This window comes from Melanostigma gelatinosum, assembly GCF_949748355.1.
Source record: "Melanostigma gelatinosum genome assembly, chromosome: 10".
Taxonomy (NCBI): Eukaryota; Metazoa; Chordata; class Actinopteri; order Perciformes; family Zoarcidae; genus Melanostigma; species Melanostigma gelatinosum.
This window is the reverse complement of record NC_136643.1, coordinates 23,000,133-23,021,655: the sequence shown is the minus strand read 5'-3', so window position 1 is coordinate 23,021,655 and position 21,523 is coordinate 23,000,133. Positions and strand designations below refer to the sequence as shown.

The 21,523-nt window shown below is 42.5% G+C and overlaps 3 protein-coding genes across 3 annotated transcripts in view; 2 read left to right on the top strand and 1 right to left on the bottom strand.

Annotated features, from left to right (window-relative positions):
• kdm6a (lysine (K)-specific demethylase 6A) overlaps positions 1 to 7,614 on the bottom strand; it is a 31,886-nt gene extending 24,272 nt beyond the window's left edge. Inside the window, exons 1-5 of the mRNA XM_079277126.1 lie at positions 7,182 to 7,614; positions 6,973 to 7,036; positions 3,716 to 3,824; positions 3,207 to 3,256; positions 732 to 790 (exon numbers count right to left, since the gene is read on the bottom strand). Coding sequence (XP_079133252.1) covers positions 732 to 790; positions 3,207 to 3,256; positions 3,716 to 3,824; positions 6,973 to 7,036; positions 7,182 to 7,351 — 452 coding nt within the window. The 5' untranslated portion in view covers positions 7,352 to 7,614. The remainder of the gene's footprint in view (positions 1 to 731; positions 791 to 3,206; positions 3,257 to 3,715; positions 3,825 to 6,972; positions 7,037 to 7,181) is intronic.
• Positions 7,615 to 9,750: 2,136 nt separating this feature from the next.
• fundc1 (FUN14 domain containing 1) lies at positions 9,751 to 12,463 on the top strand. The gene is made up of 5 exons (XM_079276350.1): positions 9,751 to 9,817; positions 10,083 to 10,236; positions 10,994 to 11,069; positions 11,162 to 11,290; positions 11,526 to 12,463. Exons 1-5 carry the CDS (start codon positions 9,766 to 9,768, stop codon positions 11,601 to 11,603), a joined length of 489 nt encoding a protein of 162 aa, XP_079132476.1. The 5' UTR covers positions 9,751 to 9,765; the 3' UTR covers positions 11,604 to 12,463.
• A 709-nt stretch (positions 12,464 to 13,172) lies between these two features.
• Positions 13,173 to 21,049, top strand: efhc2 (EF-hand domain (C-terminal) containing 2). Its single transcript, XM_079276927.1, has 15 exons — positions 13,173 to 13,235; positions 13,973 to 14,161; positions 14,323 to 14,473; positions 14,651 to 14,874; positions 15,006 to 15,257; positions 15,960 to 16,064; positions 16,206 to 16,344; positions 16,630 to 16,801; positions 16,904 to 17,034; positions 17,496 to 17,692; positions 17,883 to 18,016; positions 18,425 to 18,619; positions 19,191 to 19,283; positions 19,559 to 19,658; positions 20,861 to 21,049. Exons 1-15 carry the CDS (start codon positions 13,194 to 13,196, stop codon positions 20,987 to 20,989), a joined length of 2,253 nt encoding a protein of 750 aa, XP_079133053.1. The 5' UTR covers positions 13,173 to 13,193; the 3' UTR covers positions 20,990 to 21,049.
• Positions 21,050 to 21,523: the final 474 nt, after the last annotated feature.

Sequence of the window (21,523 nt, the reverse complement as noted above, 5' to 3'; positions counted from 1 at the left end):
TTCAGTTTGTCTTGGTTCTTATTACTTACAGGGTTCTAATTAGGCATGTCAATGAGTTTCAATTCTGCCATTACACGAGCTGATGGAATCCAATAACACATGATGTTTCTAACTGAAACAGGACTCATGTTCCATGAAAAGGACTACTGGTTTACTTGGTCCCCACAGATGACCCCCCCACACCCAGGGGAACCCATGAAGAGAATCAATATCAATTTAATAATGTTGGCTAGTCAGATATATGTTGAACCTGGCGGGAAACCAGCTAGCCTCGACCACAACAATAAAATACAACAGCTCCAAATGTCTTGCGTTGAGATATTGTATCTTGTTAGCTAGTAAGCTAGCATTTCATCTGACGGCTAGTTCAGACGCAATGGTTACATTTTGTATGTGTGAACCAGTGAAATAAACATACAACTAGGAGAGCTTCAGAGTAATTTCAAGGCATCTTTTGGGAAGCAAGGCTACCAGTTCCTCCCTGTTCCCAGTGTTTGTGCTAAGCTAAGCTAAACACATTCTGGAGCCCACTCTGTACTGAACACACAGAGATGAAATGATGATACCAACATTCTCACCCTACTAGAGGTAAGAAAGCCAACGTGTAATTGCCAGAATGTCAGTATTTCTTCAAGACAAACTAAATCTTTGATTAACCGTTACCAGAGACCATAATCATGGTGGAAGTGGCTGACGCCATGCATGCAATGAGTTTTATTTAAAGCACTTACCACTGAAATGCGTTGTAATGGAAGTAAACCATGCCAAGGCCATATAAAAAGGCAGCATTCTGGGAAAAAGAAAGTGTTGGAAAATTGTTACAAACAAGAACAAAACCTCTTCAGTACATTGTAATGATTGTTCACAGCTTAAGGAGCTAGCAGTAATAAACGTGATGGTGTCATGGCATATTCATATGGTGCATGTTCATTACATATATCTGCACCAATTAAGGGCTACACCCAAAAATCTATATTCATTTATTTTTATTTTTTTGCTTGATAACTTCTACCAAGCTTTAAATTAATGCAAAACTGTTTTCTAGTGGAAGAAGTTAACCTATTAAGAGAATTAAACTCTTTACATATGCAGTACAGGTGAATTTGTTGCCCTTCAGTGCAAGCCACTTAAACAAATGTTTTAACTAATCAAACAGAAAGAAGTGGGCAGTACCGACCTACATGTGTTCAGGTATTGATCAACGTGATAGCAGAACTAAAAAGACATACACCAGAATTATACTATACCCTATAAACAGGCATAACACATCATACAAAGATTAGAGTGGGTACACAGAGAGATTCAGCCAATGAGAAACACCAACACACTGAGCATAAATCAATGCATTTTCCATTATCAACATTATTATGTTGACACTTCTTTCCTGCCCTTTAAGTACCCCAGTTAGACCCCTATTTGGTTAACCACCCCAGTCTAGCCCCGCCAAATAAAAGCCCTGCGTTTGGGCTCCAAACTCTTCTCGACATCACTACTGCTACCAAGAGAAGTCTGCTCCACCATCCCATCATCGAGCAGAGGGTAGGACCTCACACCCGCACTTCACCGTGGCGATCTGTAATTCAGAGGAGCCCAAAACTGTCAGTTTGAATCTCAATCAAACACTCGGCACCTCTGTTTAACAGCCATTCCAAACACTGAAGCGTCAAACCAAACGGGACTATTCACCCACAGAGCACAGGCTGGACGCCATCGTGGCACAGCTGATTGGACTATTTAACTCCAGGCCATGAGCAGGAACAGTAGGCAATCTAAACCGAGGCAAAAAATACTGAAACAGTGTCTCATCCACAATAAAGGTTTCACATCCTCTTAAAGTCCTATGCAGCAAGGCTCATTGGAATGACACATGCTCCATATTAGTGACAGTAAAGACCACACAAAGGTTTCAGTTATTCTGGCTGATTAGACCTCTGCTCAGGTTGAAGGTGGGCCAGAGCTTTGATGGGAATTCATTCGGTCACAAATCTTCATCTAACCAATAAAAAACATAAAAGTGCAATTTGTCCCGACCCAACAGGTTCATCAAAGCTAACAGGAAGAAGTCACACAATTAGTCTCAGCCAGATTAACTGAAAACCTGTATGGGTGAACTGTATCCTGTGAAGTGGTAGAAACTTTCAGAGCCCATGAAGGATCACAAGGGATCTGAACTACTTTAGCATTCCCTTTAAGTTGTGCATTCGCCCTGATACACAGCCCGGTTTGGGGAAACACTGATGGATAATGTGACACTTTACATTATGCATCTAAGGCTCATTACTCCTATCAAAAGGCGGAGCTCCGGTAGTGGACAATCACTGGTTGAAGTGACTGTGGATGTTGCTCGCACCACGGCTGCAGTGGTGGTTGAATCTATGGTGCTATGTACATGGCTGCAGTGGCTGTACTGTGACTACACTCACCATGGGCCAAGAAAACAAACCACAGTAGTTCAGCAATTCAGTAGCTTCAATACAACGCTCAGCTCGCACGACCATGTCAACTGCTAAAGCACAGCCAATGGCTGCAGCCACAGTTACAGCAACGGGCCGTCTCAATCAGCAGCAGTGAAAGAGCCAGTCATTATAAAAAAGAAAAGAAATTCCATTGGGACCCTTTGGGGTCTTCGTAGGAACAAGTTTCAAGGCAGCAGTATCTACGTATGAACATGTAACAGCATGTAAGAGAAACAAGTAGAGTCTGACAGACCAACTGTCAAATAAGCAGCAACCTGCAACCGTCAACGTGGTCCATTCTTGGGGTCCAATGGGGTTTTACATCAGAGACAGTCGTTACTCTCCGAGGCTCTCTTTTACCGGTAACCTGAAGATTTGCATTATTCTGTATGTGCTCGCTGTTACAAATGTGCCACATGTAAAGCCATAACACATAAAGCCCTCTCAGCGACCTTACATGCACTCAACAGTATATCATGTCCATGTGTCCGAAAGAAATCAAATACATAGAACAGGCTGACAAGCAGCTAAATCTTCTTGTGTGCACAGCACTCAAGTTACAGTACAGGAGTCCGCTTGGTCTGCATTCCAGGTGTTGTTGCTCTTACATGTATTAGGACACTGTGGGTAGTCCAGTACTTCTACATGACTTTGCGAATAAAACGCGTTTTTTCTTAAAACATAGTTAATATTGTATTGTAAAAAAAACAAATAGCGCCTGTAATGTTGGATGTTTTACAGCAAACTCACCTTCCAGTAGTCTGGCTGTAAACTGAAGTACCTCTGGTATGCAGATAATGCTGAGAAAATGGTGTGATGAATAAAGAGGGAGAGACACACAGAAGGAGATAATGAACAGTTAGTGACAATGTTACACGATCAAGATATTCAACTCAGCTGAACAAAATGCAAAATCAAAATAATCTTTTGTCAGCAGCTTTTAGCCGCGTTAACCAAAAGTACGAGTGTAGAAAAACAACAGCAACAACAACAAACATCAAATGCCTCGTCATGAAAATCTAGCTATCAATTGGATCCCCATTAGCTTCCACAACGAGGTCACTGTCTCACTGGGGTCCACATAGAAATAAACTATTGAAAATCACACAGGATCAATAAAACAAGAAGCGTAACAAGCCAAATGATATAAAAGGGCAGACAATGGTCAAATGATCCTGCAGATTTGAAAGGAAGAGAAAGGTGCTACAAAATAAAATAAAAAACAGCAGCCAGGAGGATTTACACATGGAGACGCTCACCTTTTGGATAGTCCTCCAGCAGGAGGTTGAAGTGGCCCAGCTGGCAGAAAATGTCAGGGTCCACTTTCCCCTCTGCTTTCAGGATGAGGGCATCGTAGCAGCTAACAGCCTAAACGAAGGAGCAAGAGCAGTGTAGAGTTAAAGGGGCGCTACACGGCTGCAATGAACGATGCAGATTTAAATGCATATTACAGAAAAACTATCAACGATTAAGTTATAAAGGGTCGATAAAGCCAAGAGGTGATGATCACACACAGCTGACGATTTACTACCAAAGGCTTCCAGGGCTGTTTTGCATAAAACCAACGGAATACCCAAAACACAGACCTCGTCAGTCCGCATTTAAACGTCTAAACAAATTCCTCTTGCTCGCCCACACTGCAGCCACTGAAGAGGAAGGATTAGTGAGCGGGACACAAAATAATTATGTTGAATGCGATACGTCATAATAATAAAACTAATATTCAGATGAGTCAAAATCTGGTATTTTAATGTTGAATAGAGCATCGCTTTCAACGTATGCTATTCTTGTTGAGCTTTGCCATGGCCAAAACAAAATAGACACCAAATACAAATTTCTCAAATCAAATGATTCAGAAGTGTATTTGTCATAGATCTGAAAGCCTAAAGCAAAGGACTGGGTGAAATGAAGTCATCGTACTGCGACATACTGATTCTAGAACAGTTCTGGATGTCCATACATGTATTTTCTTGCACAGTTCATTCTGAAGACACTCAGACCCTTTTGGTCTGTTTGTAGCATTAACAATATGTTTGTGTTCGTAACATGGGAAGCGATGAACTCGAGTATCTAGTATCACAAAAGAAGATCTCTCTCTCTCAGATGGACCCTGCAACATTGCCACGTCCAGTTAACTGGGTATAGACGTCTGCAATGCTAACGCAACAATAGTTTAGAAGCAATAATAATGTTTCTCATATTTGCTTCTTGGTTTGAAGAAGTTGTATAAACATCTGATCTTCCTTGAATGACTCATTCTAGAACAAACCACCGTTAAAATAACACAGTAAGCATATTATTAGTGATGTTTATTTGAAGCACATGCGAATGCTCTACGGCTCTGTGAAACAAACAAACAAAGCGTACTTTACCTCGCAATGTCTGTTCACATTACGTGACTTTGACGTAGCATCTTTTCAGAAAATTTACTCTGGACATTTTTCCATTTGGTGAGCAAGAGAGGTAATTCTGATATCAAAGTGCACAAATCTTTTGTAGCAGAAAAACTAGCAACTAACATCCCTCACTGCACAGTCCCATAGGTAGATATCAGGGATCGTTATTTGCCAGCCAAATGCCAATCATCTCCTTTGGGGAATGCAAAAAACATGTTCTAAAGCTTCATAAATGACGTGGCATAATTGTATCTTTACAAAAATATTCCGTATACAACGGAACAATATATTTGTAAGTGACGAGATGAACCGCAGCCGGGCTTGTAATAAAACATGCATCACTCATCACTGGAAAGCCTACGACATTGAATTAAATGCATAAACATCAATGTTGCATTTGTTTAATTTGATTGAAATAAATGTCATTCTTTGAACAAGTGCTGTGGTGTAACATGTGTACAACTGTTAAAGTGTTGCTAGTTTCATGATCGAATCAATTAGAATTGTAGGTCGACCATGTTATTTAACTCTACCTCATATCCTCACAATCACAAAAGGAATCATTTACACATGTGCCTTTTCCAAACACATCCATACCATGTAGCACATCCCCACCATGCATTATTACGCACACATCTGAAGTGCTGGCATGATGCCAAGCTTATAAATTGTGCCACAGGGGTTAGCTAGACCCTGCGGAGACAGTGTGATTCAGCAAATTAAAACAATACACTTACACCTATCCTCCAATTGTGAAAAGCACAATATTGGGATGGACTTAAATTAACAAGTATCCTTATCTTTAGCCAAGTGGACTCTGTATCAGTTTAAACAGTACCTCATGCTGAACTAATACTCTCCCTTCCCCCCACATTTTAAAATGGAAGAGTCCAGAGAGAGGATGTAAAGGGAACTTGGCATCAATGTTGATTTAGTTCACAAAATTACTTCATGTGATACACACAGCTTTATACATGTGAATGTTATCAAGAAGACAACCCCTACAATCAGATATTATAGGTGTGATGTTATCATATGGATAGGCCTGAGTATGGAGGACACTGACAGCAATAAATGAGTGCATGCTGAGCCTAATCTGGAAGTACACCCGAAACAAAATAACGTTACCAGCCAGCCAGCCCTTCCATAAGAAACCCAGAAGCCACATGTTGAAGACATGGTAACATGGAGTGCATCTACCCGGTGGCTGCGTGTGCACCTATCGCTACACACACTTAGTTAACTTCCGCTTTTTACAATTGGTCATCTTTGTTTCAAACACTGAACGCCTTCGTCGGGATATGGCTTTTTGCAAATGGTGATTAGCCTAGCCACCGCTGCTAGTTAGCTAGCATAACGTTTGCTAGGTATTTTTCTTCTTCCCACCCCCGCCATCTTGGAGCCAATACTACCAGCCATTATTTATTTTTTAATGAAACCCTTAACACTACGACGTTTTGCGTTTATATTTCTCCTCCTCGATAGTGTCAGATGAGATGCACATATAGCAGCTAACAGTTATGTGTGATAGTGGCAGTTAGCCGCTACATGCTACCAGAGTGAGCTGACGCACAACCCAAACTCTTAGCTGCCGTTATTGAGGATGGGACGGAGGGTTTAGTGGGATATTATATTATTTATAAGCAACATAATGTCTCTCCTCTCGTTAAGGACGTGTGCTTTTACCCTCTTCTGAGGCTCGTTGTCATACTTATAACAGTTGGGTGACAAGCAAAGGTGTTAAAACATCAGCTTAGTTTAGCTCGACCAACGTTACACATCAAATGTAACAACAGTTGTAACAACAACGTGCTTTCCCCTCCAACACACACACATACCTGCCTCTACAGGCCCATTGTGTTTATACCGATATCATATTTATATATCATATGTGTTGCTAGTATTCATATCGTCCTGCAATTGTACCGTTTGGGGCTCATTTAATATTGATAAACATCACAAGAAATGTACCGGAGCAGTTTGTATTCTGTACTTTAGCGGTGCAAATGTTGCCTAGTTGGGAGGTCTGTGCCACTTTATTTCAGGTGTGTTGTGCACTAATCAAGAGGAGATATAACCGTGAGAGGAGCGGACACTGTGTTTCCTATTCTGTGGCATACCTTTAACAGCAAGGCCTTCGTTCTGGCGCCATCTTCTTGAAGCCTATGAAATCCAAACAGTGAACTGCAAGTAGAGGACAGACAACACACACAGGCGGTTCCGTGTTACTTGAGGGGGGTGAGGGGGGGTAATCATATTTGTTTATTTAAACAGGTATTGCCAAACATTAAGAAGTGGGTGAGACTGTTTACATAGCGGATCGTCTAACCTGTCAGTTTCGGCCAAGCTCTCTTTTTCTTGCGCTGTTAGCTTCGGAAAGTCCTCTTCGATATCAGTCGCTGTTCCCGACGCCATTTTCTCCTCGTCATTACCAGCAACGCCGAGGCTCCGGGCGGCAGCAGATGCGGCGGCGGTGAGCGACACTCCGCACGATTTCATGGGAAAGAAATGGGAAGATCGACGGGACCGAGTGACTCCGGGAAAACGCAGTAACAACGAAAGTGTTGCACACTTAACGTTATCCAGGACTACAACGGGGCGTAGCGGTACTTCTTGCCAAAATCGTCAAGGAAATGATCCCTTCAAGTTACCTTCCACACTCCTCATTGTACATCAAAACACAGCGTGTATTCCAGTGCCAATTTATGCATGAAGTTGATGTAATGTTAGGTTTTAGGAGTGAGGGTTTACTTGGTAATGTCGCAAACTTCCCCAACCATCGGCTCAAAGTTGTTGTAATTGTGTCACATAGGCAAACGCACGCCGCCGCTGTCGACACGCCCTCCGTTCACCCTGGCCAATCAGTGGCCGGCGTGTGCCGCCACGTGATGGTCTCCAGTTGATGTGTTGCGAACACGCGGACGAGCACGCGCACGCACACATCAATATGCGCTTCACAAGACCCGCCCCGAATGCCTGCGATTGGCTCCGCACGTTATATTATGATTACGTAACTGTATTGTAAAGCAAAGCTATTGGTCAAAATAGCTGTCACGTATGTTTGTTGCAACGTTGCACAGATAGATAGATGATTGATAGATAGATAGTTAATAGATGTGATGAAGTCATTAAAATTAAATATAATTTTGTGTCATTTTAACATTAAGAGGAAATGGTCATTTCCATCACGCTACAATCAAAGGTGTTTTTAAAACAAAATTACGAATGTGTTTTAAAAAATATCTGATACAATTGTACACACAGATGTAATGTATAAATTTATTTATTTTCAGAATTTTACAGATGGAAATATTTTTACATTATTTAGATGAAAGTTTTCAACTGTTTTAGTAAAGTCTTTCAGTTAATTTCTTACGTGGTACAATCATGAGTTTTTCAATTCTATACATTAATTGTATACGCATAACTGCACAAAACTACAAAATATTATAAGTGTGTCTGTTATTTTGTTAATGAATTTGCCTTTAAAATATGTGTTGTGGTGGAGATTACATTGTTTGGTGGAAAGGACTGCATTTATTGCAAATGACATGTGACAATGTTCACTTTTATTGTCAACTAACACAAAGTAACATTCATTTTGTTATCCAAACTTAATGCACATTAAATCAAATGTCAGAATATTGCTTCTTCCTTGCTGTGATGTTCTGAAACCTTTAATCAATTCCAAAGGTTGGACTTCATAAAGTGCAGGGATGACGGATTTTTGTAAGCCAACACAATGTTGTTGATTGTTAAAGACCCCAAGGGAGGACGGTGTCATTTGATTGGCATTACAAATTGATTATATTAAAGGCTGGTATTCTGCTTCAGAAAAATTATATTTGTTTAAATTCTTGTTACATCCCCACCGCAATGGCTGCTCTTACATAAAACAGAAATCTGGTTTATGTGGCCTTCGCTGGACTGTAATAAGCCTGAAAGTAATACTCATTACTGTCAGCATGAATGTAATGATGCTGTCTTAACAGCTGTGACTACTAACACTCGCCATGTCTGTTGTTCACGTTCATAATTATTATTTTGGCTTTGGAGGGAGGCCTGAAGAGACGGGCTGTCTGTGTTGCTGACTTGGATTTAGCCGCTGTTGGAGCTAGTGCTGCTTGCTACTTCATTGGGAAAGAGTTGGCAACACTGGGCTGGGTTTTTGGGTCAGATAATTAAAAAATATACAGTGTCCTCTTGCTAGATTACCAACCCATAGCTTTAAATTGAAATAGGAGGTCCCAGGAAGGAAGGACAGCAAGAGGAAGGCCTCAAAATATAGAAAAGCGTAAAGGGTTGGTTGAACTAAACCATCAACAAATCTCAATATCATTGATCTTTTTCTCTCTTCTCTGGAATCCATTATTGAAATTCTGATTTAAAATGCTTCAACAGCGACACCTGCAGGCAACAAAGTGGTGGTGGGAGGCAGACGAGAAACGGTCCCCTTCTGGGATCGGATCCCATCAGTTTGCTGACAGGCACACGAGGTTCATTCCCACCCAGAGCCTGCAGTTTGTCAGAAATATTGCAGGCAAGTGGTTTAAGGTTTTCCTTTGAGGAAGTAGAGATAAGTAGCCAATTAGTGTAGTAACAATAATTGTATGTACACAGCACTTGGAAAGTTATTTTCACATTCAAAGATTTACAGAATAAAAAAAATAAAATCAGAAACCCGTGTACTTAAACTGGAGCACGAGTGCAGCAGTGAAAAAAATAAATAAAAAATGAAAACAATTTTTATTTTTTGAATAATTTCTGTGACTTCTTGTGTGCTCTATATGAGCCTTACAGCTTAAATTAAACATTTCTGTGACTTCTTTTAATTTATAAAATAAGCCCCCCCCCCCCCCACTCTCCAGACGAGGCGCACTTCATCTTTGGAGAGAAGGTGCCTCCTCCACCGGATGGCATCTGAGGACACAGTAGCACACTCCAAAATGGCGAATCGCGACAAGGGTAAGCAGGCCTGTGAACTAAGTAGATCTTCATCCAGACAGTGACACCGTCCATTCTGAGCAGTGGGAGAATCGAAGCAGCTCTTTCAAACTTCCATTTAACAATTTGTGTGTCTTTATTTAACGATTCCCTCCCGCTGACTACCCTTTACCAGTGCTAACCAGTGTGATGCTAACTTGTTGTCAGGCCTCAGAACTTTACTAAGTTCCCTTTGTTGCTCATGTATGCTTCTGTCTGTTTATATTTTATATTTTTCCGTTGCAAGAGCTGGAAGAGGAGATTTACGAGAAGGTCGTGGACCTGACGGAATACGCCAAACGTCAGCGATGGTGGAACCGCCTCTTCGGGACAAACTCCGGCCCCTTAGCGGAGAAGTACTCCGTGGCCACACAGCTAGCCATAGGGGGAGTGAGTGGATGGTAAATGTTCTCCTTTGGAAATGCATTGTGTGGCTTTCAGGTGCTCCTCATTTACTCTCGTTCTTGGTTTTCTGTGCACTAATATACACGTTGCAAAAAAATCATTCGGACTGGCTCAGACATAATCAAGTGCTAAATGTGATGTATTACGTATGGTGCCTGGAGCCTTGGATTATTTTCAGATGTATCAGATGTATCTTTCCCTCATCTGGTCCCTCCTCTATCTCCCTTCTGTCTGAATGGAGAGGTCTGCCTTGTGCTGCAGGAGTATACAGTCTACACATTATTACTGAACCTAAGAAAGATAAATCCCCTTAGTGTCCATCCTTTCTACCCTTAAATGCTATAATTGTGCACTTGGTGTGCATCATACTTAACAATGTGTTTGGTAGACCTTTATGTGTTGGGCCATTCACTGTCATGCAAACTTTACAGTTTTTGAGATAAGATAAAACTTCATTCACTTAGAGGGAAATTGCTGTGCAGCGTTTGCAATGCAAAGTGGGAAGAGTGCAAATTTTAAAGTCTAAGTTAACAATAAGGTGCCAATCCAAAATAAGTACAATATTTAATATGCCAAAAATACTCAACAGTACAGATCAAACAAATATAAACTTGTAGGTGGGGTTGCATATAGATATGTATACAGTATTCGTACGACTGGTTAATACAGAATGCTCATGATTTATTTAAAGACTGTTGAAGTCATTCATTATGTTAGATTACCCATCATGCTCTCTGTCTCGATTCATGTCAGGTGTGCAGGATATCTCTTCCAGAAGGTCGGAAAAGTTGCTGCTACATCAGTAGGAGGAGGTCTTCTGCTGTTGCAGGTATTCTTGCGACACTATAAAGACATAAGGAAATCATTGTGGTGAAATCTGCCTCTCACCCATGTTTCATTTTGCCATGACTCTTTCTCCAGATCGCTAACAACAGTGGCTATATCCAAGTGGACTGGAAGAGAGTGGAGAAGGATGTCAACAAAGCTAAGAAGCAGATAAAGAAGGGCACCAATCAAGCCGGCCCAGAGATCAACACATTTGTCGAGAAGGTAAGACCTTTTGTGTGTTCTGTTTTGATTGTCACACAAAGGGAGTTCAGAGCGTCGTTATCAGGCCTGAAGAATATAGAATACAGTTGGGACGTCCTGGTGGCCTTGTTGTAAAAATCCCTGCTGTATAACCGCAATGCCTCCCGTTTGATTTCATTGCATGCATACCCCATTTCTCTTGTTTGTTTCCTGTCAGTATTTACGTGATATACTGAAACACGTTTTCTGTCTTCAGTCCACAGTGTTTGTGAAGAAAAACATTGTTGTCACAAGTGGTTTCATTGGAGGATTCCTGCTCGGCCTGGCGTCTTAGGGTCTGCCAAAGAACAACAGTCTGTATTCCTTTAAATGTTGTGAGAGGCTATAGGGAAACATTATAAACCATTGCTGGAGGGTGTTAAAAGTGTTTCGACAGCAAGCAACCTATTTAAGATTAGCTTGTAGCCGTTTCTACACAAGCTGCACTTCCTTTTGTCTACTTTAATGCTGTACACGTGACGAGCACCGTCTATTTATAATGTGGGACTTCTGGGATAGAATTCTGGAAAAGTAACGCACAGCAAAGGTTGTAATGAGGTGCTGATCACTGGAAGTAAAAGTAGGGAAAACGTGTCGTGCACTCTGCCTCCATATGCATTTCTATTTCATTCAGATGACGTTTCAGCAGTCAGGCCTGCTTCAAGATCCACGATGGTTGACCCGATCCTTTGGAGACACCAGAAAGATCCTCTTAAAATACTCCACCTTCCAGGCCAAATAAAGATGCACCTCATGCTAAATTATTTTTAAGAAAAGTGTAAATCGGCGATCGGAATGTTTCTATTTATTTATGAAAGAAGAAGAGTATCGTTATCGCTGCCTTGTTGCGCACAATGAAGCTAAGAGCAAGTCGATTTCAATCCACAGGATTCCAGCGCTGCCCGTGTTCTATTTTTCAATTCCAGACATTGTACTCTATCATCTTGCTGATGGATAAGCGATTGTTATGCCTTTTTTGAGAGATGCAACATGTTTGATGGGTTATGTCTGCCTCCCCTGCATCTCTTTTTTTTCATCTCTTTTTTTTCATCTTTTTTTAAAGTATTTTGTGTAGCAATACATTGATGCTTTAAGTACCAAAGGCTGTGGTTTGTCTACAATGTAAGTTTGATGAACAAATAAAAATAACAATCAGTTGAATTTTGTCTCATGTAGTTTATGACAATTCTATGTCTTTGCCCTCTTAACCTTGAGTAATTGCATGTTTATTATCTGAGCTTTTCTTACAGTGTACCACAGATGTATGTGCCCGTAATTAACGAGTAAGTGAAAGTATGCATGCCTCTTTAGTGTACAGCAGTGGAGGAAATAGTATTCAGCTCATTTACTGAAGTAAATATAGCAATATTAAAGTGTGAACAAACTAAGTAAAAGCCCTGCATTCAAGTAAAAGTACACAAATAGTACCATTACTCTTAATGCAGAATGGCCCATTTCAGAATTGTGTACATTGCTTTAAAGTTGCAGCTGGTAAAGGTGAGGGTGATTTTAATAACCTCATATACTCCTGAGTAGCTTAACCTATGATGATATAATTATGTGTTGGTTTGTGTTTTGAATGTATGATCTGTATCTGCAAAGTAACTAATGTACAATAACGAGTTAAAAAGTACAATATTTGCCTGTAAAATGTAGTCGAGTAGAGGTACAAAATGAAAACACGTCTCAAAATTGTATTTATGTTACAGCACTAGTACATTCAGTACACTTCTAGTACACCCCCCCCCCCCCCCCCATTCTGAACGTCGCTAGGAGAAGTCTCTAAACAAAAAGGTTTCCATGGTAAACAATAACAGCCCGTTGAATGTCCGCAGCTGCTCCGACGCATCAAGAAGTTAATCGACCCGTTTTAAGTGTTACAGCCATGGCGTTACCGTTTCTACCCGGGAATTCCCCCAACAAACAGGTACGTTTCCTGCATTCAGTGCGCGCTGCAGTTCACCCACGTGCTGTGACTTCAGCTGAGGTCTCTGAGCTTTACTGCATTCCTTCAGTTAGCTAGAAGTTGGCTACAATGTCAGCTAGCCAACGTTGCTGATAGGAATTCAGCCTAAGTGTGCATTAAGCAGTTTAATTTTCTGCTTCAGAAACTGCAGATTCTTACTCTCAATATTTCTCAAATTGGTGTTTTTATTTGTAAGATACTTTCAGGTGAAGGGAATATTCCTGATCACTTCAAGACCTAAAGTCAATTCACAGGTTCACTCTTACTCAACTCCTCAATCTTCACATTCATCCTCCTAAATTCATTACTAGTGAAGGACAATTTTCAATAAGATTTAGGGGAACCAAATTATGGAATTACTTTTCCCACCTAACAAAACATGTTTCAAAAGATGCCAAAAAGAAAATCCTTCCTGCACTGTGATATTAATGTATCTCTGTTATGTTTGTTTATTTTTATTTAATTCTTTGAATTGTGCAAAAATAAATAAACTAAACCAAACCAACTGCCTTAATGTAGGGTTGTGTAGGGGTTAATGCAACGGTGGGTATGTAACTGATACAACAAAACTAATGTTAGATATGAGTTGAAGTCACAAACATCCCCGTTACATGAAGAGTTTTCTTCACCTTGTGTAAACTTAAGTGGCGAGTATTGTGACGTTACTTAGAGACACTTTTCTCTTTTCTGTACGACAGCTGGGGAAGCAGAGATTCCATAAATCCCAACAGTTTGAGTATTCCAATGGATTACCTATGCTGGTGGGATTTGAGAAGCCAGGCATTGGAGGAGAGCTGTTAGTTGGCCAGAGGATTAAACCAAAGTATTCAGTCTACCCCAAAGGACAGGGCAGGGATATACCGTCATGGTTAGCCTTCGACAAACAGGTGAATTGATCAGTTTTACCTTCCTGGTTATACACACACACACACACTGAATTCACGTTTGCATATTTATGTTACATGGTTAAAGAAATCTTGAAAAATCAATTACCTAAGAGTTGTAATTTGATGAATCTCTCTCACAAAATGCCCCTTCGCTGCTCCAGGTTCTGTGTTTTGAAGCATTCTTCCAGGAAGCTGTGCCTGAGGCACAACATGAGACATACAGGATCAGGAAGTGTAAGATCTACTTCCACCTGGAAGATGATACCGTTCAGGTGGTGGAGCCAGAGTACAAGAACAGTGGCATCCCTCAAGGTGTGTGTGTCATATCACAGGAAAGGTCTGGTCAATGTAGCTCAAATGAAAATGTTTGTTTTTAAGACTCCCAATTGGCCAAATGATCCATTACACAAGTCAAACAAGCCAATGCACGTCGCTGTGTAATTCAACACCTGTCCCTTACCATTGCTGTGTCGTTGTTCCCTGTGGTAGGAACACTTATTCGTCGCCAACGTGTCCCGCTGCCTCCCCCAAATGATGACCAGTTCTACCACGTTTACCATTTCAACATCAACCAACAGATGGTGCTGTACTCGCGCACATTCACCGTGACCAACTGTGACTCTTTCACGAGGAACTTTCTCACAAAACTCGGGGTGCGCCTAAATAACCCCGCCACTGTACCCGATGACCCCTACAGCAAACACCGAGAAGAGGTAGGAATCAGGTTTTTTATTGTCTTTAGAGGATGGAGAGATTTATAAAAATAACACTGATAGAATCCAGTATTGCATAGAGGGGAGTTACTTATGTGTTGATTATTTTTACCACATGGTCCCTCGTCCAGATTGAGAAAAATGTGAAGCCACTTCGGCCGTACGAGAGGCGTGACACACTGAAGCAGTTCCTGGAGCACGACCACGAAGTCCTGCGCTTCAACTGCTTGTGGGACGAAACGGAGAATGTGTTCGGGGACCCGCGGGAGCTCATTCTGCACTACTACCTGGGCGATGACACCGTAGAGATCCTGGAGATCATTCCCTCAAACTCTGGGAGGGATACTGTGCCCAAGTTCCTACGCCGCGGCAAGCTACCCAAGGTGAGGCACCACGATGGCATAAGTTCATCAGGTGTGTCGAAGTGCCGTGGGAGAGTAGACGAGGACATTTGTTGTCAGAGGAATAAAGAAAATACACAGATCCTACACAGCATAATGGAAATTGCTGAATTTTCTATAATATAGAGAGAAACATGCTCGACAGGAAACGTCAGAGAAATTGATGAATTCTCAAGGGTGGTAAGGAACATTTAGGGAGTACGTGAATGTAGCAGAATGTGTTTCACAGCTTGTCTCGTGCATTTAGCGTGTTCATTTTCCATGTCCATTAGCACGTTTTACGTGTCGATATAGTTATTCCAAAGCTGAAGGCTTGCAGTGACTCAAGCATTTTGGCTTTCTCCTCCAGTTACTGACTGAAGCCTAATTCAACTTGAAGGACAGCCAGGCCTCAATCATGTGTGTGTGTTTTCAGTCCAGTAATTTTGTTTGTACTAATGCCTTTTATTAAATGTCAGCCCTAAAGGTTGACCAGAATCTTCCATCCAATGGGATTCCACCACATCCTTAAAGACAGATCCCTTCTTTACTCTGTCGCTTAATTCTATTAGTCTCTCTCTCTCTCTCTCTCGCTCTCGCTCTCTCGCTCTCGCTCTCCTCTCAGATGTGTGCATGAAGATCTTGTACTGTACAGTGTGTTTTGCGTAACAACAGTTTGTGCATGTGTTTGTTATTTCTCTGCAGCATTTGGTCCAAATGAAGCAGCCTGGACAGATCGCGGACCGCACAGTCCTCAATGTGATTTGCTCCACGAGTCAGGAGCAACGCCACATGCTGGACAACCTGAAAGTATGTCCTGCCTCAGCCACGCTCACGTCACAAACATGCGTTTGTCCCTTCTTTACTCTGTCTCTTAATTATATTAGTCTCTCTCGCTCTCTCTCCCTCTCTCTCCCTCTCTCGCTCTCTCCCTCTCCCTCCCTCCTGCAGACTGGAGCTGTCCATGATGAGTTTTATAAGGACTGCGATCTGACTTTGGGTGGAGAAGTGAATGTGTGGGGCAGGAGAGTGATCCTCACTGACTGTGACAACTTCACCAAAGACTACTACCGCTCCAAATACGGCATCGGTAACCAACAGAAGTGTTTGTTTGTTTGCTGTAGTGCTTCAAACGTGTGAATTTCAGGTGAAATAGGCATCTTTAAAACACTAAAAACACTTTAAAGGGTCTGACAGGCCACTGTGATGGAGGGTCCTGTCTGACTCTGAGAAGTCAGAGTTCAGCTCAGGGTTACAGTCAGACCCAGGCCGCTGTGGATGGATTACCCGCTGCCCTCTGATCATTTCAGCTCTCCTCCTGCGTTCCTTTCTTCTTTTAAGTGTTTTGTCTTTTATTTCCCCTTCCTCCGTTCAGAGGACTTCACCCCAGTGGTGTACAAAGTTCCCCCAGCCCCTAAGCCCCCAAGGCGTGTGCCCCCCTACAACGGCTTTGGCTCGGAGGAGGACTCGCTAAGCTTCTGCCAGCGTTTGCAGCCCAAGCCCCCACAGAAAGATTTCCACAAGTTTATGGAGAGGTCGGATGAGTTGTAGTCACAATCAAATTACCGACTGAAATGTTTGTGTCTCTGCGTGTGTTAGTGGCAGTCCTCAACTCTGCTGTGTATATGCCCCCCCCCCCCCCCCCCCAGTTGCGGTGTGCTGAATTTCTGTGCCAAGATGGTCACCACAGATCCCTTTGACAGAGACAGGGTGTTCACCATCTCCTTCTTTCTCTGCGATGACTCCATCTGTATGTTTGAAACACCACAGAAGAACTCAGGTAAAAAAAAGTTTGGCCCAAAGCTGCACCACACCTGCTCCTCGGACTTGACATACAAATCTATAACTCTCGTGGTGAACATTCGGTTTGTCAGACTCAGTTTCCATTTCCAAACTCTTTTGAAAACGGATGAAATCGATGCCGTTTAGTTCACAGACCCATTTTTTCAGGGATGGAGATATTCCCATCATTGTAAATCAGTGTTTGACAGTATTTTCTTTCAATGTAAGATGAATAGTATGTCATGGGTTCAAGGATGAGACATCCAACCCCTGACATGATGTAACATGATGCAACAGTATACGTGTTGATTCAATTTAGATTTGAATTCAAGTATAAAACCAACATGAAAAAAAAGGCCAATGCATTCAAACTGTGGACCAAGGACCAAGTGAAAAGAGTCATTGAACTTGATAAATGTTTCAACATCTTCCTTCCCTCGCTCACACATCATGCTCCAGGTATGCTTACTGGTAAGTTCCTGCAGCGTGGTCGTGTAAAAAAGCCAGGCCAGGAGCTGTTTAAGAGCGAGATGTCTGAGTACTTTAAAGCTCAGGATCTGTACGTCGGAGCGACCCTCAGCTTCAGCGGTATGCACTTCCAGGTTCTGGATGCGGATGAATACACCCTCAACTACATGGAGCAACATGCTGAGGAGGTAAGGAGGGAACTGCAGTGGGGATATTGCTTTCCTGTGGTTTTCTCAGGTTTATGTGGGGTTTCTGTATCAAAGGTTTTGGTATTGTAAACACTGGTGGTCTTTGGAGCTAACGTGATTACACAGCCCTCGTTCCTTGGTGTTACGTAATGCTATACCCCATTGCATGTTTGTGTGTGAATGTCTAAAGTTCCCCAAAGCCAACGTGGGAAACGTCCTCAGCAAACTACGATCCATGCCGGAGGAGAAACAGAGTGAGATCAGGAAGTTTCTGAGTCTCAGTGACCCCAGCAACACTGGCTTCATTTCCTACGAGTCGTTCAGGTACAGTAATACAGCCAATATGTGCAGCACACCCCACGTTGTAATAATATAGTAATATGAGTCACTTAGATGGAGCCATGACTCAAATTTAAATCCACCTGTACATATTTAAGATCTGATCATGAAGTTTAATTCCTGTTAACATTATAATGGTAACGATCGTGTGTTTAACCAGGAAGAACAAATCGAACAGGTGGCGGGAAGCTTAGATAGTGTTGTACTTGCTGAGATACAAAATGCATGTGATTACGATAAAGTTCAAAGGATGTCAATATTACGAGAGGAAGTGACAAAAGGAAGCAAAGAGAAATTCTATACATTCTCAGTGTCAAGTCAGGACTGTGAGATGTGGTTACGTCCTGTTAGATTGTGTATGTTAATGTATTCATAAGCATGTATGTGCCACAGGGGCCTGCTGACAGGCCTGGACTGCGGGCTGTCGGAGCACGAGGCGCTGGTGCTGGGCCGAAGTTTCTCAGAGCGCGAGCAGCCTGAGGCCGACGTGGGCCTGATGCTGGCTGTGGCCCAGGACTTCCTCAAGAAGAAGCCCTTTGAAGACTTCCCTGATTTGGACAAAGCCTTCACAAGCCGCGACCTACAAAAGTAGGCGGTCGAACACACACACACACACACACACACACACACAGATCTTAGCTTGAGACAAAATACTGTAGCAGAAACACACACACGCACACGCAGGCAGCGTCACAACAAGACATCAATCGTGCAGTCAGTGGCCCCATTTCTCAGGGCAACCATTAGTTCCAGTAGTGTGAGAGTGGAGCATTGGAAGCAGATGGACCCTGAAGACCTGTATGGCACGTAGCTCTGCAGACCAGAGGACACACACATACTCGGCCTCTCGCTGTCTTTGTGCCTTCCTCCTTTATTGCCTGTACGCTCCATGGACCCGGCCATCCAGACGTAGTAGACCTTCACCTTGGGTGAGAAATGGATGGTGCCACACGGTGCCACCAGGTTCAGCTGACTTGTATGTTCATGTGTTCTGTTTCACACTCAGGCGCGCGCGCGCACACACACACACACATTGTTTTCATACAAACTCAGTTTGAACATTTTTTTCTCCAAATGTATATGTAAAAATGATAGCTTTTTAAAAACCCAACAAAGGCCCAGGTTTGATGCCGATGTCTCCTTTTCTTTGTGTCTCCAGGACCGGTCGTCTCTCCACCAAGGAGACGAGCACCATCTGTAAGGGCTTCCACCTTCCCCTGCCTGAGAAGCTGCTCGGAGGTCTGCTCAGCAAGTAAGAGCCGACCAATCACAGCAGAGTTCAGGGTAGAACTGTTCAAGGTTCCACTGCATTTTCAGAGTGGTTTGAAAATATGTCATTCGCTGTAAAGTGAAGTCCAGTTCTTTGCCCAGAATTCTTTCTTGGCTTGGTTGAAATATCTCCGAATCAGCATTTAGATGGAATACCACTAAAAGATGATTTATTGGAAGGAGAGCAAAACGGCTTCATTTAAATCAAGTGGAAGCTCTAAACAGTATGTTTCACATCTGGATGCATGTCTGCTGTAGGTTTGCAGATGGGGACGAGATTGACTACCACGCCTTCCTGGCTGGCATTAACTGGGTAGAGCACCCTGCTCCCACAGTAATGCCCGAAGACGCGTTAAAGGTAAGAGAGGAGAGCGGCAGTACAACACGCACAACAAAAGTAGCAGAGAAGTGGGGAGAGAGAAAAACCTTTTCGATGAAAGTGAATCAGAAAAGCACAGTCGGTGCTTTCTCAGTGTGTGCACGGATCTTTTAAATTGAAAATCAATCTAAATTTTAACCCGACCTGCGATGACTCAGTGGACAAGTGAGCCAAAAGCAGAATCAAGTGAGTGGGAAGGAATGTTCAAATGGACAGGACAATTTATTGTGCACAGAAAAGGACTTGAGAGAGAAGGAGACACACACACACACACACACACACACACACACACACACACACACACACACACACACAGAGGTGGTCAAAAAGGAAGGAAGCAGCTCCTTTGTTCCTCTCTCTTGCATTTGTATCTTTCCTATGTAATGCTGATTAAGCATGCTTTGCCAAAGCCAAATCTAAGCAGAAACGGGTGAGCAGGAGAGATATACACCATGGCACGACAACAAAGTGTGTGTGTGTGTGTGTGTGTGTGTGTGTGTGTGTGTGTGTGTGTGTGTGTGTGTGTGTGTGTGTGTGTGTGGCTGTGTGGCTGTGTGAGTGTGTATGCCGATGCAGTGCTTACTTCATTCTCCATTTTCCTCCGTCACGGTTTCCAGCTGCTCTTTGACTTCCCGGATTCTCAGCCCAAACTCGTCTCTCAGTCTCCTTAAAAGGTTCTCCGGTATATTGTGTCTCTCAGTGAGGACACAACAGTAATGTCATGTTGATTGACTGGCCAATTTTCTTATTACCTCTGTTGTTTCCTTTCTTTCTATTCTTTACATTTCACAATCTTGGGACCAATATCTGGGCCTGCTCTAAAAAAATAGCTCAATTGCATTTGTTCTGTAATGCTAAAAAAACAAGTAATTTTGTTTCCTAGCGTATGAGGTCTAATCAGTCTCATGGAGGTTTGGGCAACCCTACATTGTGAAACTTGAAGCAAAGCAGTGTTATTTACACAGCACGTTTGTTACACACAGACATCTGAAGGTGCTTTTCAAGCTGTTTAAAGGACATAAAGCAGAGTAAGACAAATAAAGGAGATATCTATCACAGAGAAACAATAACAAAGGACAGCAACAAATTGTAAAACAATAAATTATTGGCAACGCTGAAGAACAAAACATTGAAATGTGGTCAGACTTGTGCAGTGACTTGTGTATTCCTGTCGTCTCCAGTTTGATGTGAACGCCAGGTCTGGCGCCGCTTGGGCTACAGTGAAAAACGTTGACTGTTCTTCCCTTCTGAGGGATGTATTCAGCTTTCCCTCCAACGGCGGCGACCCAACGGCCTCCACCACAACATAGGCACAAGGTGGGAGGTGAATGGTCTCGACACAAAGCTGGAAAACTGCAGGAAGTGTTTCCAGGCCACAACGACCTTGTATGTTTATCATCGGGGCTAAATCTCACATGTTACGGTTGAAAACATAAATAAAGTTAATTGATGACCTCTTGGTTATCGCTCTCCTGCACCTGTTTGAGATGTGTTGAGGCTTATTGTCAGTTATTATTAGTGGTTTATTGTTGATGATGGGATTCATTCTCTTATATTAATTGGGTGAAAACAAACATGATGTCTAATTTATAAGGAACTGCACCCCCATTACGTGTTTGACTGCCTGTGTGTGGCAGTGTTAGTGTTATAAAAAGGCTCAGGTTGAGGCGCCACTGTAACCAGAGCCTGCGTTGTAAGGGGATGAGTGAAGCCTTGTGAAGCACGCTGCGGCAGAGGGAGGACAGCGAGGGAGGAACATCCCATTTTCTGCCCTGTCATGCTCTGTGGCACAGCAACAGCAACCTGAATGAGTTGCACCCTCATCGTTGGTTGCAAGGTATCAT

Coding starts and splice junctions, on each gene's coding strand:
- fundc1 (XM_079276350.1), top strand. CDS start 9,766: ATGGCATCTGAGGACACAGTAGCACACTCCAAAATGGCGAATCGCGAC. Junction 9,818..10,082: donor AATGGCGAATCGCGACAAGG/GTAAGCAGGCCT, acceptor TTCCGTTGCAAG/AGCTGGAAGAGGAGATTTAC. Junction 11,291..11,525: donor TCAACACATTTGTCGAGAAG/GTAAGACCTTTT, acceptor TTCTGTCTTCAG/TCCACAGTGTTTGTGAAGAA.
- efhc2 (XM_079276927.1), top strand. CDS start 13,194: ATGGCGTTACCGTTTCTACCCGGGAATTCCCCCAACAAACAG. Junction 16,065..16,205: donor ACATGCTGGACAACCTGAAA/GTATGTCCTGCC, acceptor TCCCTCCTGCAG/ACTGGAGCTGTCCATGATGA. Junction 18,017..18,424: donor ATTTCCTACGAGTCGTTCAG/GTACAGTAATAC, acceptor TATGTGCCACAG/GGGCCTGCTGACAGGCCTGG.